Below are 18,670 nucleotides of genomic sequence, written 5' to 3' on the forward strand. Positions count from 1 at the left end.
ATTTTCTGTCAGGGACGTTCCTGGAATACGTGAAAAGTTTTTTTTCGTTACCTTCCGTTTGTACCAACTTCCTTGCGTTGGGGCGGGAAAATAAGAATTCATCCATTTTTTTTTCGAAAATTTCGGATTATTACCTATAATTTCTGAAATAGTGTACTAATCGCCAAACTGCAAGCATTTTCGTGATCTACATAGTCGAATCAATCAATAAAATGCTACCATAGTCCCATTAAGGAACTTTTTTTTTTTTTCAATTTTCTAAATTTTTCAACAAAAAATTTTTTTGTTGAAATCGAAATTCGGCTGATCAAAGATCGTCAATTCTGGCAATGCTCACCGATTCCTTCCAGTTCTGAGGAAATTCGATCTCGAAATTTGGGAAAAAATTGTATTTCCATCCTAAAATCGTTATTTCTCCTAAAATATTCGTCACAGACCACTCAAATGAAAACATTCTTTGAACATCGGGTTCTGATCTGAAACATAGTGAGATTTCAAGGGCGTAGCTTACGTCCAGAAGAAGTTGCAGCCTCGGGAATTCCATCAATTTTTTTTTCGATAATTTCAGAAATAATGTACTAATCGCCAAACTGCAAGCATTTTCCTGAGCTACATAGTCGAATCCATCAATAAAACAGTACAATAGTCCCATGAAGAAACTTTAATTTTTTTTTCAATTTTCTAAGGGTTAGGTTAGGTTAGAACTTCTGAACGTTTTCATTTGAGGGGTCTGTGAGAAATATTTTATAAGATATAACGATTAATGTAAAGATTTTTGAATTTTTACTGATTTTCCCCACAGTTCGAAATTCATGGGAATTTTGTACAATTTTATGGATCGATTCTACTATGTAGATCACGAAAATGCTTGGGCGATTAGTACATTATTTCCGAAATAATAGGTATAAATCTGAAATTTTCTAAAAAAAATGAATACTATTCTCGAGGCTGAAACTTCTCGTGGACGTAATTTACGCCATTGAAACCTCACTATGTTTCAGAACAGAACTCGATGTTCAAAAAACGTTTGCATTCGAGGGGTCTGTGACAAATAATTCAGGAGATTCAACAATCATTATTCATCATTATTAAATTTTTACTGATTTTTCCCAAATTTCGAATTCGGTTTTTTTTAAATCTGTTACTTACGAGATTCAGTTAGCGGTTTTAGCAGGGGAACTCCAAAAACCTTCATGCAATAGCTGCCAAAGAATATTTAAAAAAGTTCCTAAGCTACCATATACAGGTATACATTTGAAAACGAAACAGACGAGATTACAGACGAAATAAAGTTTTTCGATAGAAATGCTCGGACAGGTCGATTTCTTTTTCGAGGGGGACAACTTAAGATGTAGGTTACGGACGCATAGCACTTCAACCCTTGCTACTACAACCCTCACCCCCAAATTTTGAATAGGGAAGATGGGGTGAGTGATACCTCATTTGAAAGGTATTTTTATACTGATTTCAGCACAGTAATTGTTTTTTCATTTTATGCATTAGTTCTCGAAATATTCTTAACTGAGTATTTGAAAATGAAGTGGTGTTTTCATGGCACTTGTAGTGTTTTGTGAAAAATCGACATTTTGAGCTTCAAAACAACCATGACTGTGGCTTCCTTCCTAACTAACTAACGCATGAATATTTCGAGAACTAATGCATAAAATGAAAAAAACAATTACTGTGCTGAAATCAGTATAAAAATACCTTTAAATTGAGGTATCACTCACCCCATCTTCCCTATTCAAAAATTGGGGGTGGGGGTTGTAGCAGCAAGGGTTGAAGCGCTATGTGTCCGTAACCTACATCTTAAGTTGTCCCCCTCGAAACAGAAATCGACCTGTCCGAGCATTTCTATCGAAAAACTTTATTTCGTCTGTAATCTCGTCTGTTTCGTTTTCAAATGGCCACCCTGTATATTTGCGTGAACTAACGTGCTTCTTCATAATCCAATGGAATTCATTCAATCTTGGAAAGAAAAATGAGAATTTTTTCTTCGTGATGAGATGCTTAAATGATCGTAAACCTTTAAGGTGTGACTCTTTAGGAGATTCGTAAAGGCAAGGTCACAAATAAACTCAAATCCTAAGCCACCTTATTTCGATATACATTGTATTTAAATTTCTTATCAATACTTTTACATCTTCCTTTCCTATGAAATTTAACACAAATCTTCTAAGGGGCAATAGCAAATTTTTGATGTGAAATATTCAATAACGCTTCAATCAGTGACGTCCGCAATGGATGCCCAAAATGCTGATGAAGTCTCAAATTCAAATTCCACGGTTGTTTAAGTATTCGACGGATTCAACCATCTGTGCTCTCTAACCTCTCAACTCATGAACTCCATCTCCATCTCTTAGCCAAACAGTTAATCAAGAAGGACCGAGAACGACCCCGTTCCAACCCCTCGTAAAAAGAAATCAAGTAGTGAGATTATCGCGAGACCAACGACGCAAATTTCAATTTCGGAAAACGAGGCAACTACGTCGGATGGAACTTCGAAGCCACCCTCTCCTCTTCTTTTGACCGACTTTTCCATCGTAAATCGGTATCTCGGAGCCGGATAACATTTCCGGAATCATAATTCGCTGCTATTGAAAGGGGTTATTCGAATTTTCGTTCGATAAAAGGCTGCCGGTTTTATGCTATGGCTTATTATTCGTTTTTTATCATAATATAAAATTGAAATTCTTCGATCATTGAAAAAAAGCTGTTTGGATAATGAAACGAATTGAAATTTGGAATTTATGGTCCTTCGAATTTGGATCTTGGATTTCATGTTAGAGATACGTTGCAGATTAGACAATGAGCTTTGTGTGATAACCTCAAATCTTGTTGTCAATCATCTTGTTCAAACTTGTTCCTAATGGCGAGCTTCTATATGATGAAAGTTTGTTCGGCTGTTGACTTGGGTCCCCAAAAAATTATTCCATATGTTAGTAATGAATAAAAGTTGGCGTAATAAATGGTCTTGATTGCACTAATGCTGACCTAACCACTGACAGCCCTCAATGTGTAACATACAGAGTTCAATCTGGAAATTAGTTGACCTCAATGAGGTCTGCAGTTTAAGATTCTTATCAATTGTGACTCTGGAAACATGAGGTCGGGCATTATATAGCTGAAATATTGAATTCTCGAGCCGGTTAACGTAAAGGAGAACATATGGCTCAACAATTTCTTGAAGGTAACACAGCGCTGTTATGTTAGCCCGAATAAAGACCAAAGGTAACCTACTTGCATGTGCAATAGCACCCCATACCATAACGCCTACTGTCCGGTGTGCATGACGCTCGACATCAAACTGAGGTTCACGTCTTTCTCCCTGATGTCGTCGAACCCTTCTTCGGCCATCATGTGCACCCAAAAAGAATCGGGATTCATCAGAAAAGACGACCAGATGCCATTCCTCATTCCAATGTTGACGTTCTCTGCATCACTGTAATCGTTACCGGTGATGCTCAACCGTCAGAGGTACCACAAGATGGAGTCAATAATGCTACAGTCCAAAAGACCTCATCCGGCGGTAAACCGTTCGGACAAGGATGGCCTTGTTCTCCTAACCACCCATCAGTCGAAGATCGAGTTGTCACAAATCAGGCTGTAATGGCCATAAGTCCTAGACGGCGATCTTGTACCTTCATTTGTGCCTCTTAGACGTCCGGTGGCTACACTTCTTCGATTTTGGGCATTATCAAACCATGCTTGACAACATCTCATAACAGTAGTTGGGTTTATGTTCGTACGGTTAGCGATTTCTCGAAATGACAACCCCGCTTCCCGTAGACCAATAACTCGACCGCTTTCAAATTTACGTAGCTGGCGATAAATTAAATATACACTTGCTCTAGACATTTTAACAACAACTAAACATCGACTTTGGATCTCCTCGAACAGCTGGTTTCTTGTAAAATTTGAAAAACTTGGAAAAAACGATTACAATATTTGAGTAACGAAAATTGTTTACATGAAAAGACCAAATTCTCCAAATTTAATAATTCACTCCTTGCTATACTATCTATGTTTTACCAAGAAAAAATTGAAATTTAAACTCTCCTTCTGGGTGTTTCAGTTTCTTTGTCGATTTTTTAGATCTCCAAATATTCCAAGAACCTCCTCTCCTACCAGAAATATGAACAATATCAATCTAGCAACGCCGCTAATGAAACGGGTGGCATCCAGAGAGGTGGTCAGTTCAAAAGAGGGGGGGCAAGTTCGGCCGACGTCCGGAATTTATGATATTGGCTTTCTGGAACACGCGAAACGTTCCCAGAAGTCCTGGCGCAGTGCTGCCGTCTGTCTGACAGGAGTAAAACCTGATTTATAACCTGCTAACGGTCGCAAACGTGGGAATACCCGTTCGAAGGTTTTTTCTGACGGTTGACGGTGGTTTTCCGGTGGTTAAACCGGACTGGTGGGACTCTAGAGCAGCGGCGCCTTTGATGTCGCCGCCGCTTTATTTTTCCGTTTTAGCGATCGAAGGCGGGACGCTAAAAGGACTTTGGTTGTCGTGTTACTTTCAGAGAGTTTGTTCCGGGAACGTGGAATTGATCGCCAACGAATTCCATTAATTTATTTATCGATATGTTAACCTCAAAGGTGATTAAATGAGGTAGTTGGAAGATTGCTTGCATCGAGGTATTAGAATATGAACTGAATATTCGAATTTTTATGTCATTGATGGTAAATTGAACCACAAGACAATAATGATAACTATTACTTTCGAAGAATGATACACTAATTGACAAAGAAACTGCAACACCCAGAAAGAGCTGTTTGAATTAAAATTTTCTTCGGTAAAACATATCACAAATGGTCACAAATCAATGAAGACCATTTGGAAGACCAAATTGGAGGACGCACTTCAAACTGCTTGACCATCCTTATTTTCCTCCAAATCTGGCCCCAAGTGACTACTGGCTTTTTGCAGACCCAAAAGAAATGCTACAGGGAAACGAATTTTGCTTTGAGGATATAAATCCCGAGGTTGTAACTTATTTCGAAAGCATAGACGAATTTTTCTGCAAAGGAGGTATCGAAAACGAAGAGGAATTTTGGATTACATGTCTCACTCTTGAAGGTAACTATTTAGACGAATAAAGTGTTACATCACTTCTCAGTCTATAAGTTCTCAGAGCAGTCGAGTGAAAAACTACCGTCATATTTGTGGAGGAATTAAAATGCGGTATGGTCTATCTGTAAGACATGCTGAGAAGAAACCTTGTTCTAAACTCTCTTTGAATTTTGTCAACAAAGGTGTATGGGCACCAAACACATGAGGCAAACTTCAACTGAAGTCTAACTAGGCTAATGCAGAGACCTTAAAGTATCAGCATCTCATTCTGAAAGACCCTGGAGCGGTGGATTCTGAAGTGACTATGTTGACGAATGAAAAGTTACATCGCTTTCATCATAGAAGCTGTTCGAGTAGACGAGTGTTGGACTGGCCTCATATGAGTTCTGGAGAACTAAGAAGAAACATCTTAACTCCTTCAACTTCAACTCTGTCACTGTCAACATAAGTGTATGAACACCAAACATAGGAGACAAATCCCAAGTGAGGTCTGCGTAGACTAACGCAGAGACCTTAAAGTATCAGCATCTGATTCTGGAAGACTTTGGAGCGTTGAAAGTGACTATGATAACTTTCATCATAGAAGCTATTAGAGTAGACGAGTGTAGGACTGACCTAAGTTCTGGAGAACTTAGAAGGAACCTCTAAACTCTGTCACCGTCAACCAAAGTATATGGGCACCAAACACAGGAGGCAAATCCCAAGTGGGGTCTAACTAACCCAACCCAGAGACCTTGAATCAAGTGCATCTGATTCTAGAAGACTTTTGAGCGTTGGAGGTTGAAGGTGACTATGTATGTCGACGAATAAAGTGTTACATCACATCTCATTCTAGAAGCTGCTAGAGTAGACAAGCGTAGGACTGGCCTCTTATGAGTTCTGGAGAACTAAGAAGAAACTCTTTCAACTCTGTCACTGTCAACATAAGTGTATGGGCACCAAACACAGGAGGCAAATCCCAATTGGGGTCTAAGTAACCTAACCCAGAGACCTTAAATTAAGTGCATCTGATTCTTGAAGACTTTGGAGCGTTGGAGATTGAAGGTGACTATGTATGTCGACGAATAAAGTGTTACATCACATCTCATTCTAGAAGCTGCTAGAGTAGACTAGTGTGGGACTGGCCTCATATGAGTTCTAGAGAACTTAGAAGAAACCTCTAAACTCTTTCAACTCTGTCACCGTCAACCAAAGTGTATGGGCACCAAACACAGGAGGCAAATTCCAAGTGGGGTCTAACTAACCTAACCCAGTGACCTTAAATTGAGTGCATCTGATTCTGGAAGACTTTGGAGCGTTGGAGGTTTAGTGACTATGTATGTCGACAAATAAAGTGTTACATCACATCTCATTCTAGAAGCTGCTAGAGTAGACTAGTGTGGGACTGGCCTCATATGAGTTCTAGAGAACTTAGAAGAAACCTCTAAACTCTTTCAACTCTGTCACCGTCAACCAAAGTGTATGGGCACCAAACACAGGAGGCAAATTCCAAGTGGGGTCTAACTAACCTAACCCAGTGACCTTAAATTGAGTGCATCTGATTCTGGAAGACTTTGGAGCGTTGGAGGTTTAGTGACTATGTATGTCGACAAATAAAGTGTTACATCACATCTCATTCTAGAAGCTGCTAGAGTAGACAAGTGTAGAACTGGCCACATATGAGTTCTGGAGAACTGAGAAGAAACCTCTAAACTCTGTCACTGTATGGACACCAAACACAGGAGACAAACTAGACTAACGCAGAGACCCTAATCTCAATCTGAAAGACCCTGAACATCTCCAGCTGAAAGAACGACTCCACCATCCCCTAATTTCATCTGTATTAACTTCGGAGTCATCTCCGCCTCTTTCGACCGACTTTCTTGTCGTAAATCGCTATCTCGGTGCCAGCCAACATGCCCTGAATCATAATTCACCATCAGATCGTCCTAATTTCGTCGGCGCTTAATCAAATCGAGTCCGAAATATCTCGGTTGTAAATGCCTCCCTCATCCCTCTCTCTCTCCCCCCTTGTCTTTTGACCGGGTTCCGATATGACTAATTGAAAACGTCTAGCGATACAAAGGCAACGTTTCGTGCGGATTAATTTCTATCATCAGTTACGCCGCTCGGCCAGCTCCGTGATATCGGAGCTAGGAAGAGCACGGTTGAGTTATCGCAATCGATTAAGCGCACGGCGGGACGACGGTGTCTTGTTTCTTCCGTTTATTAACTGCGGGATGGAATGTTTGAGAGAACGATTACACTGGCGGGGACGATAATTTTATGGGCATTTCTTTTTTTTTGTGTGACACCGTCGACCGAGGGTTGACGAGTGGGTTTTATGGTTTAGGTGGATGTTTATGGACGTGCTTCGAAGGCGAAGCTTGGAATTAGGTTAGTTTAACACATAAACAACCTAACTATATAGCTTTGGTGTTACATTTCAATTTCTGGAAAACATCAGTCATCCTAGTAAAAAGCAGGTACGAACTTCGGAATTTGAGAAAACCAGCTATAAACTCGTAGAACCTTGTATTTGGACATCCTCGAAGTTGTCTCAAAACCTACATATGGTAGGGTGTCTGCAACTATCAAAATTTAGGCTCGAAGGTCATAAAGTTCTGGTTTTTTTTTATATTTTTGCAAATATCTCGTTCCTAATAGATCTTTCGCTATTTATTGTTATTATAAATATTGTATCACCAGCTACAGAGATTTCTATGCAGAAGTCCAACAACAAGCTATCAAAACAGCACAATTAACTAAAGGGTGTTTTTTTTAGGACTATATAACTTTAAATTGCAATAAAACAACGATGGATTATTCGATTGACATGAATTTCATTTATTCGCAAGATAATCTTGTGGCATTACATTTTGAATATGATTTCTGGAATATGACCGCCACAGCTGGCTTGGATGTAGTCCAATCTAGACGTCCAATTGTGGATGACTTTTTACAATATTTGTGGCCGTATATCGGCAATAACAAAGTGAATGTTGTCTTTCAAATGGTCAAGGGTTTGTGGCTTATTCGCATAGACCAATGACTTAACTTAGCCCCACAAGATCTTGGAGGCCAATTCACAGGTCCAAAACGTGAAATTAGGCGGTCACCAAACGTCTCTTTCAATAAATCAATTGTGGCACGAGCTGTGTGACATGTTGCGCCGTGTTGTTGGAACCACAGCTCCTGGACATCATGGTTGTTCAATTCAGGAATGAAAAAGTTAGTAATCATGGCTCTATACCGTTAACCATTGACTGTAACGTTCTGGCCATCATCGTTTTTGAAGAAGTACGGACCAATGATTCCACCAGCCCATAAAGCGCACCAAACAGTCAGTTTTTCTGGATGTAACGGTGTTTCGACATACACTTGAGGATTAGCTTCACTTCAAATGCGGCAGTTTTGTTTGTTGACGTAGCCATTCAACCAGAAGTGCGCTTCATCGCTAAACAAAATTCGCTTATGAAAATCGGGAACAACGGCAATCTCATTTTGGGCCCATTCCACGAATCTACGCCTTATTTGATGATCGTTTGGCTTCAATTCTTGCACGAGTTGGATTTTGTAAGCATGCAAACCAAGATCCTTCCGCAAAATCTTCCATAAAGTAAATGGACACAGATCCAATTCCTGTGCTCGATGGCGGCTAGACTCATTCGGGTCTTCCTCAATGCTATGCTCTACAGCATCAATAGCTTCTTCTGTACGCATCGTACGGCGTCTCAGGGGATGCGCGTTATCAATGAGAGTAAAAGTGGTGCGAAAACGTTCCATGGTTAATCGAATTAACTGCTCTGATGGACGATTTTGTCGACGATAAAATGGACGTAGTGCGCGATACGTATTCCGCACAGAACCATTATTTTCGAAATAAAATTGCACTATTCGCAAGCGTTATTCAGGCGTGAGTCTATTCATGATGAATTGCCAAACCAAACTTAGAATAAGTCACTTTACAGCTTTCAAATCGGTCACCATCTTGAACAGTAATGCCAATTTAAAGTTATATATCTCGAAAAAAAACACCCATTATAATATCTTTCATCTGGATATACCTACACCTACAATCTCTGTTTTATGAATTATCAAAGTAGTTTGAGTGGCATATACGCCATTCAACTAGATCATCCAACAACCACAGACATTGGTAGGTTGTAAGAGATAACGTTCAAAATAAGTGTATTTTTAGACTATCCAGAAAAACTAGGATATCTCAAAGGTTTGATCATAATGGTACATTCAGAACGTAAAAGCTCAGATGAACAAGTACGCTTTCGCCGAACTTTTTACCCCATCCAAACCTTTCCTAAGTCGAACAACATAACTCATAGATAAAATCGAGCAACCCTCTACTTCTACTTCTGTATATGTGGAACAAAAACGTCATCGACCGTAATCATTACAGAAGAGAAGATCCCTCGAATATTGTTGTCTCGGAAAGTTTCGTGACTTTTTGTCAGCCTCATTCACGGTTGCTGGAAGGGGCCAAAAGTTCTCTCGCGAAGAACAATCCTAGCCATCATCCTCCCCCGCTCTTCTTGGAAGTTTGCAGTTTATCTGTTTGCACAATGAGGGATTTCTTTGCGAGTCGAGATAAACTGAGAGACGGAGACGGGCGACTAGCGTCGAGGCGGCGTCTGCCCGTTAACGTAACTGATAAAAGTTATTTGAAGAGAGTGACGCTCAAGCATCCACGTCGTCCGCCCCGGTTTGGGCAGACAGACAACGTTTAATAACCTGGAAATCGCCGAGTATTTTGTCGGATCAGAGCCAAGGGCGTAGAAATGGGGGGAGGGGTCTACTGGGGGTAATTACCCCCCCCCCCCAAGATTCCCAATATGAAGGTTTTTTTTAGAGCTATAGAACTTTAAATTGCAATAAAACAACGATGGATTATTCGATTGACATGCATTTTATTTATCCGCAAGATAATCTTGTGGCATTACATTTCAAATATGATTTTTGGCATATGACCGCCACGGCTGGCTCGGATGTAGTCCAATCTGGACGTCCAATTTTCGATGACTTTTTCCAACATTTGTGGCCGTATATCGGCAATAACACGGCGAATGTTGCCTTCCAAATGGTCAAGGGTTTGTGGCTTATCCGCATAGACCAATGACTTTGCATAGCCGCTCAGAAACTAGTCTAGCGGTGTTAAATCACAAGATCTTGGAGGCCAATTCAAAGGTCCAAAACGTGAAATTAGGCGGTCACCAAATGTGTCTTTCAATAAATCGATTGTGGCACGAGCTGTGTGACATGTTGTGCCGTCTTGTTGGAACCACAGCTCCTGGACATCATGGTTGTTCAATTCAGGAATGAAAAAGTTAGTAATCATGGCTCTATACCGATCACCATTGACTGTAACGTTCTGGCCATCATCGTTTTTGAAGAAGTACGGACCAATGATTCCACCAGCCCATAAAGCGCATCAAACAGTCGGTTGAGGATTAGTTTCACTCCAAATGTGGCAGTTTTGTTTGTTGACGTAGCCATTCAACCAGAAGTGCGCTTCATCGCTGAACGAAATGAAATGGAAGTAGTGCGCGATACGTATTCCGCACAGAACCATTATTTTCGAAATAAAATTGCACTATTTACAAGCGTTGTTCAGGCGTGAGTCTATTCATGATGAATTGCCAAACCAAACTGAGAATAAATCACTTGACAGCTGTTAAATCGGTCGCCATCACGAACACTAATGCCAACTCAAAGTTATATACCTCAAAAAAAAAACAACCGCTATAAGCTTCACTAAAAAGTACGATACCCAAGAAACACCCTATATCTCGAAAACAAAGCATTTGCGAGTTCATATTCTTGAAACTTTCTTAATATTATCCAAGGAATCTCCGTAACTCTTATTCAGGGACATCCAGTGTAAGGTAATGACAACCGAATTGGTAATGAAAAAAATTATTTCGAGTAATTTGGTTCAAACTTCGTTGTCAAATATTATTTCTCACATTACAGATATGAGCAAACGTTGTCCTAAAAAAATTTTTTTTCGTTTACCATCCCCCCCTCCCAAGAAAAAAGAAGAACTACGCCCTTGGGCAGACAGACAACGTTTAATAACCTGGAAATCGCGGAGTATTTTGTCGGATCGGAGCAAGAAACCTGGTTTCGGGGACTTGAGGAATTTTACGAGTCGAGTTCTCGACACTCGAACAAGTTTTACAGAGTTCGTTATTTGACTCTGCGTTTTTTTTTAACAGTCGGAGATTGAAAGATCCAAACTGAAGATCCCTCCGGAGTTTCCGGTCAATTCGAGCGGAAACAAATTCATTATAAACGCTGGGAGTTTTACAGAGAGGTTTGTTGTTTCCACGTCACCTGGTTTCTCATTATCTCTGCTTTCATCTTGTGGACACTCTGGGGGCTGAGTAGCGAAACATACTCGTGAAAAATGAAAAAACCGTATTGATTTTTATGTTGATATTACGGTATCGAATAACAAAGCTTTATGCTGAACCTTCAGCTGAATTATTAAGAGCCTCAGAGATGTTTCGAGAGTTCAACTGAATTCAGGAGATTAGTGTACAGGACTTAGTATGTTTTGATGTCATGACATTTAGAAGTTGTCGAGAATTCAACTGAATTAAGGAGATATGAGTGACGCATTAAGTATGTTTTGATGTCATGGCATTTGGAAGTTGTCAAGGAATTAACTGGATAATAAAGAGACATTTTAGAAAGCTTGGAGCTTATGGGATATTGAGAAATACCAAAAAATTATGATAGTGGGCTATTCAAAATGAAGCCTCTTATTTGAAAATCCTGTATAAGAAACAAAATATTGGACAGAAGCTGCCGACAACAGCAGATGACAATAACACGAACGAAACTGCAAATAGTAAAGTAAATCAAGAAGAAGAGATGACACTGCTATCATAACTACAAACTTGAAATAGAGTCTTCGTATTGCCAAAAACTCAAATTCAAGAAGTTTAGATAACAGAATATATGCTAGATATGGCAAAAAAATTGAGGCTGGCATCACTACAAGTGATCTGGCAGCTCTACGCTTTTGTCCTTAAGAAAAATTATCAACTTCAAACAATGAAGCATGTGTAGATGTTATCTCAGTATGAGCAGAGAAAACTTAAACGGGGCATCATACATTTCAACATATGATACCAGAGTACAGATAAAAACATCAGCAAAAACTTCGACTCCCCGAATAGATTAGATTGATTTGAGTGTCTGTTTACAGAATAAGCTGACATAGTTATATTGAAGGTCCTCCTCTTCATCCAAACAAAATCCCCTCCTTCCTTGCTCTTCACCAGAAGTTGAGGACATAAATATTATAATTAAATATAATATCGAAAAAGAAAAGAACCAGAAAGAAGTAATGACAGTAATAGTTTTCATTATATCGATTCAAAGTTATTGACTCATTCCAAAGGAAAATCTGAAACTGAATGGATAGCTTGGAAACCACCCTGAAATTTATAAATTGGACAAGTACTCAGCAAGTGGTCAATGGTTTCTTCTACACCACACTCACGTAGTGGACTTTCAATAGAACGCCATTTGAAGAGCATACTATTGCAACGATCATGACCAGTCCTAAGTCGGTATGAAATACACCAAATTTTCCTAGAAAGATTGAAATTTGGAACTTCTTCTGACCAACCTCCTATATGAGAACTCTCCAACAGCTTAGTGCTAGTTTCAACTCATCATTTTCATGACTGCTATTAGCGAAGTTCTGTTTTGGTTATGCGAATTTGAAGTAACGTTGAGCCATTAAATTTTGTTTTAAACTTGGTGTGATGTACGAAAAGTTAAAACAAACCTATGGAAAACAATTTTAATCAATAGCCTTAGTGTTACGCTGATACAAAAACTGATGAAAACTTTGAACGTGTGAACATTCTAGTGACATTAGACCGTCGTTTGAAATTAACAGTGTTAAATGAACAATTAAATTTGATCAGAATTACTGGCCATAAAATTTTAACTGAACATCTGCACTTGCAAAAGTTCTGTGCCAAAAAGGTGCACTCTCCATAACAGAATTTCGACCTTAAAAGTTTTTCCTGTGGTACCTCAGCCCCCTATTCATCTGACCTCAATCACTGTGACTTTTTGCCTCCTCCTACACAGAAAAATGTCCTCAAAGGAGGTCATTTGGGACTTTAGAAAACATCCAAAAGAGTGTAACTTACATACATACTGAAGACCATACCGGTTGAAGTTCTCCAGCTTTGCTCCCAATAGAGAGAACAACGTCTCCATTGGTATGCTGCTGCACAAAGGATCTAATTTGAAGGAAATGACCTAACAAAATTGAAACTTTGTTGGTTTTTTGGTCACACCTCTTACGTACAATATTCACCATCCCTAAAAATGTAGACAAAACATATGTAACAACAAATTACGCCACCAACCAATCCAACCCTTCATCATCCAAATTTTTCCATCCCAAAAAACAAAAACATTAATTGGGTTACACAACTGAACAGCTCTCTTCCACCCCGTCCAAACTCCCATATATCCCTCTCGACCTCCCCCTCCCAACACCCTCTAATCGTATCAACTTGTCATCGCTACGCCGTAGAGGGCGTAGAAAACAAAAACTTTCTCCCCCTACGTCCCCATCTAATCTTTTTTCCTTTCAATAAATAATAACGGCGGAAAATTAGGAAAAGCTTTTAAGCGTAGCGGAAGCATGTGAAAACTCTGCGCTATAGGGTCACGGCGGAGTTTTGCTTATCTAAAACCTCTTCTTCCCGCACCAAGCTACCCTTCGGGACTTCGAGAAAGTGTTCCACCATGGGCCACTTCCGGAACGGGGAGCAGGCCGCATGTAAATATTTCCAGCCCCCTATCTATAACTTGATTAAATTTCCAGGTCCTTAGTTTGGGAAGTTATCTTGATGGCCTTCAGGGTGGCTATGGAATTCTCGCTTCCTCTCTTGGGCCGAGGGTGGGGGGTAGGAGGAGGGGTTGTTATACAAGGTGTGCCACAACGTGGAAAGTTGACTGGGTGGCGGATCGATAACCGGAAGTTTTGGGGATGAGGAAAGATGCTGTTATGATTTTATAATGCAGTAACTTCTGCAGACTGCAATATCTATTGTAGATTCGATGGGATAGACTGACATCAAAATGGTATAGAACGCAGAGGGGATTTCCAAAGGATAATACCTATTTGTGAAGAAGATTCATGAACCTTTTTGATAAATATAATACTTGATATATATTCTGATTGTCACTACGAGAAAAACTGAAAATGCACATATTCTTCATAGTATAGTATATCCAAAGTCACTTGGAGGAAGCCAGAATATTTCGATTACACAAGGGTTGTCCAAATTTCCAGAAATTTCTTTGGAACCAGTAAATTTATTGCCTAGAAACAATTTCAAATAAACACAGGTATTTAGCAGATCGTGGTATCCACAAAGAGACATCTGGCCAAGCATTTTTATGGACTAGTTCAAGTGACTTTGGATAAACTATACCTTTATGGATATCTATTGTATATTATATACATGCATAGGCGTACAACTTTGCTTCCGCCATTTTTTCCGTTTCCAAGTATGTCTTGACCACTTTCGCAACATTGAGTTGAGCATTGTCATGGTGTAAAATCACTTTATAATGTCTCTCGTTGTATTATGCCGTTTGTCTTTCAATGCTCGGCTCAAACGCATTAATTGCGTTCTATAAGGATCGCCTGAGATTGTTCAATTCGGTTTTAACAACTCATAATATACTACGCCGAGCTGGTCCCAGCAAATACTGAGCATGGCCTAGAAACCGTGAATATTCGGTTTGGCCGTCGACAAGGAAGCATGGCCGGGTTATCCATGATTTTCTGCACTTGGGATTATCGTAATGAACCCATTCTTTGCATTCATTGCCTTGCAAGCAGCTGTTCACAAGCAAACAAACGGCGTTCAACATCTCTCCTTCAACTCGTACCGACACCCAATTTCCTTGTTTCTGAATCATTCATTAGGAAATGGCTTGTTGCGTCACTCCCAATGATCCTGCCAATCCGTGTTGCGTTTGACACTAGTATCTTCGAAAACCTTCCCTCTTCCACCGCCATGCTGGTCTTCGACGTCAAAATCACCATTCCTGGAGTGTTGAAACAACTCCCGGCACGTTCTTTCACTGAAAGCGGCCTCACCATAGGTATTTGAAAGCATTCAATGTGCCTCAGTCGCAAATTTCTTCATATTAAATCAGAAAATTAAAAATGACGAGAATTCAGCTCGTAAACTGACATGAACTTTATGATGCAAAACAGCCATTTATTGCAAAACGGACAGGCAAAATTGTACACCTAAAGTAAATGTTGTAGTTCCAATGAAAGCCGTTCTTTCCTTACAAATAATATATTGAAATACTAATGAACATCTCCATGTTCTCTGCTCTTTTGATGACTATCTGAAAATTTAAGAAGACCTTCCTAATTTAATCAGACTCCTACTTTGCACAGTACATCAACGCAGTAGTATAATCTGGCTGGTCTATCTAGCCCGCAGATGTATCTTGGCGATAGATATCTCTAATCCGCAAAACGATTTGGTCAGATAGACCCTTCTGGAGCGAATACCATAATATTGGAAGTTTTAATTCCTGTGCCACCAAGTTTGCACAATCCAAATTAAAACTATGACCGCAGGCACGAGCTCAATTTGATTTGCCAAACTGGCTTGAGTATGCCAGTTTGAGAAAATGTGTAATGAATAAATCGGCTCTCAGATCCTTACTCAATTGCATGGGCCTTTTTAAAAGCAATTATAAATAATATAGAATAAACGCAGACTTTTTCTGAATAACGTAAGAAAAAATCAATCATCCTAAATTCCTCACTTCCACTATCTAATAATTCAACTTTCTCTTTATTACAGATCATGCAAAATCTCAAATCAGAAATGCCGAAACTGAAGAACATTGTAATTGAAGATATAAGGTGAGCAATAGATTAATTCACAGATGGTTGAAGAACAGTCTGGTCATTTCGTTATGTGATACATAATATATAGTCCGGGAGAAAGGTGCAAATTTGGTTGATTATTTCCTCCCGAGAGATACTTGGTGAGATGCATCAGATAATAGTAATAAAAAGCCTCGTGAACGTCAGCTAGGGCTCTGATGGGGGGAAGAGCGGCGGCAGCCCCCCAAACACGAAAAAAAAAATACATTCAGTCATTTCCTCCCAACTGTAAATTTGTCAAATTGTAGCTAACCCAATATATAGACGAAAAAATACAATCAGCTGGCTATAGCATAGTGTATTATACGTCAGCTGGTGCCTCAAACAAGAAAAAAAAAATATTTTCAATGACAGCTCTGACAGCGACTCTAATACTGAATCAGAGAGTGTAAGTAAATAAATATTATTGTGCAACATGTGGAGAAAGTCCTTTTCTCGCGAGTGTGGCACTTTCTGATTCATTATCAGAGTCGCTATCGGAGCTGTCCTTGAAAATATAATTTTTTCTCATGTTTGAGGCACCAGCTGACGTATAATACACTATGCTATAGCCAGCTGATTGTATTTTTTCGTCTTGATATTGGGTTAGCTACAATTTGACAAATTTTCAGTTGGGAGGAAATGACTGAATGTATTTTTTTTTCTTCGTGTTTGGGGGACTGCCGCCGCTCTTTCCCCCAGCAGAGTCGTAGCTGACGTTCACGAGGTTTTTTATTACTATTATCTGATGCATTCTACTAATTACCGTTGGAGAGGAACTTGGTCATGTATATCTGTTACTGGCTCCCGGACTAATACCTTATTTTGTAAATCCCATCCCCAACCCTTAAATCAACACCAGCAAATGAGACTCTAAACTCTTTCCACCGTACAACAAAACTGCAGCATTGATTGGTGGATCGAATATAATTATAAATTTCGCAGTTGGCAAAATCGTTGCGGAAACAGTATATTTCTCGTGGATTCCAAATTAAACGACGTGTTGTTTCGAACGTACAGTACCCATTTATTCATTTCGTTCGATTGAGGCATCTAATTATATAGGGACTGGGAGGCTATAATGGCATTCCTATTTCGGCAACTGTCGGAATCAATTCGGCCATTGCTCTGCACTGAATTAATTGAAAATTTCACATTTGAGGTGAGCCTGCAAATTTAAACGGATATGTCCGTTTTCAAGTTGCCCCCACTGGGCGGGCCACTCCGAATATCTAGGAACGCTAGGAGATTGACAGTGTTGGTAACAATTGTTAACGTGGTGTGCAATAGTTGTGGAATGTAATGTTGGAATTGGATTATTATTATTGGTTGATGTGAAATTCAACATATTTAGATGAATTATATGGTTTTATGATTGAGTGGTGTGGGCATGAATTGATTGTTTAGATAATTCGCCAATTACCATGTACCAAATCGAAAAAAAGGAGTGCACTGCATCGAAATACCATGGTTATACATGATGCGCCATGACTAACTCCCACATTTAGTATTATTATTTGAACTGGGGTCGTTGTGGCTCGATAAGCCTTCCGGGAACTGTGACCATGTAGATCTTTTGTTCTCTACCCTACTCATTCATGGAAACCCAAGGAGGTCGTTAATGGCGTTGATGAAATTGACAACCTCCTTAGGGGCCTGGCCGTTACCTCACGGGTATCAACCACCGGCTTTCCCATATGAATGGTTCTTAGGCAAGCACGCTCTGGACACTTGCATATCAAGTGTTCAGCTGTTTCTGCTTCTGATCCACAGAGTCGGCAAATCTCATCTGCTAAATTTCCCATACGGTACAAATGATATTTGTTTCGACAGTGCCCCGTCAGCAGTCCCACCATTACCCCAAGCTCAGCTCGTACATCTTCAAGAGCTTTCTGGCATAGGTATGTTTGTCCAGTGGGTTATCTTGTCATTCAACTCCCATTGATGGACCACTGTTGAAGATCTTTATTCAAGTAGACAGTGTGAATTACAAATAGTGCAAGTGTATATAGGACACAATTCAATGGTACATATAAGTATATATCACAAGGTAACAAAGGAATGTAGGCAGTGAACAATGGTATAAGAGAAAATCAAAAATTGTCTCTGATGACGCTCAACCGTTCACTCTCACACACTTAGAGCGGAAAAGGCCTTAATCCCGAACACGAACACATGCAACACGCACAAAAGATCAATTACGCTCTGTGGATCTTGCCAGAGGTAGCAAAAGATAAAATGCTAATCCCACGCTCTGCGACTGACATCTTTGTGGATGGACCATCCTCCTCGTAGAGTTGTCATCACGAGGTCCCTTCTATTTGGCGTGGTGTCTATTGAGAGGGCTTGTAGAATGGCACTGCTTTCTCGGCACCAGAACCCCCTTGCTCCGATGATGAAAGGTAGAACTTGGATGCTTCTGCCAGGATTCTTTATATTGGTCTTTTCCTAGCCCACAGATAGGCTCAGGGCTAGCAGGTGTTAACCTTGTTGAACTTTTTGCAAGTTCATCGGCTTTTTCGTTTCCTTCAACACCACAGTGCCCTGGTACCCATAATAGAGCCACTTCATTGGCTCTGGCCAGTTGCTTTATGGTGTAACGGCACTCCCAGATCAACAAAGACCCCTGCCAGTACGATACCAGGGATCTCAGAGTG

The 18,670-nt window shown here is 39.9% G+C and overlaps 1 protein-coding gene across 1 annotated transcript in view; it reads left to right on the forward strand.

Moving 5' to 3' along the window:
* The window catches only part of LOC123680742, a 257,482-nt gene that overhangs the window by 111,718 nt on the left and 127,094 nt on the right, over positions 1-18,670 (forward strand). The window contains exon 8 of the mRNA XM_045618792.1: positions 15,949-16,010. Coding sequence (XP_045474748.1) covers positions 15,949-16,010 — 62 coding nt within the window. The remainder of the gene's footprint in view (positions 1-15,948; positions 16,011-18,670) is intronic.

Source organism: Harmonia axyridis, chromosome 5, assembly GCF_914767665.1.
Source record: "Harmonia axyridis chromosome 5, icHarAxyr1.1, whole genome shotgun sequence".
Classification (NCBI taxonomy): Eukaryota; Metazoa; Arthropoda; class Insecta; order Coleoptera; family Coccinellidae; genus Harmonia; species Harmonia axyridis.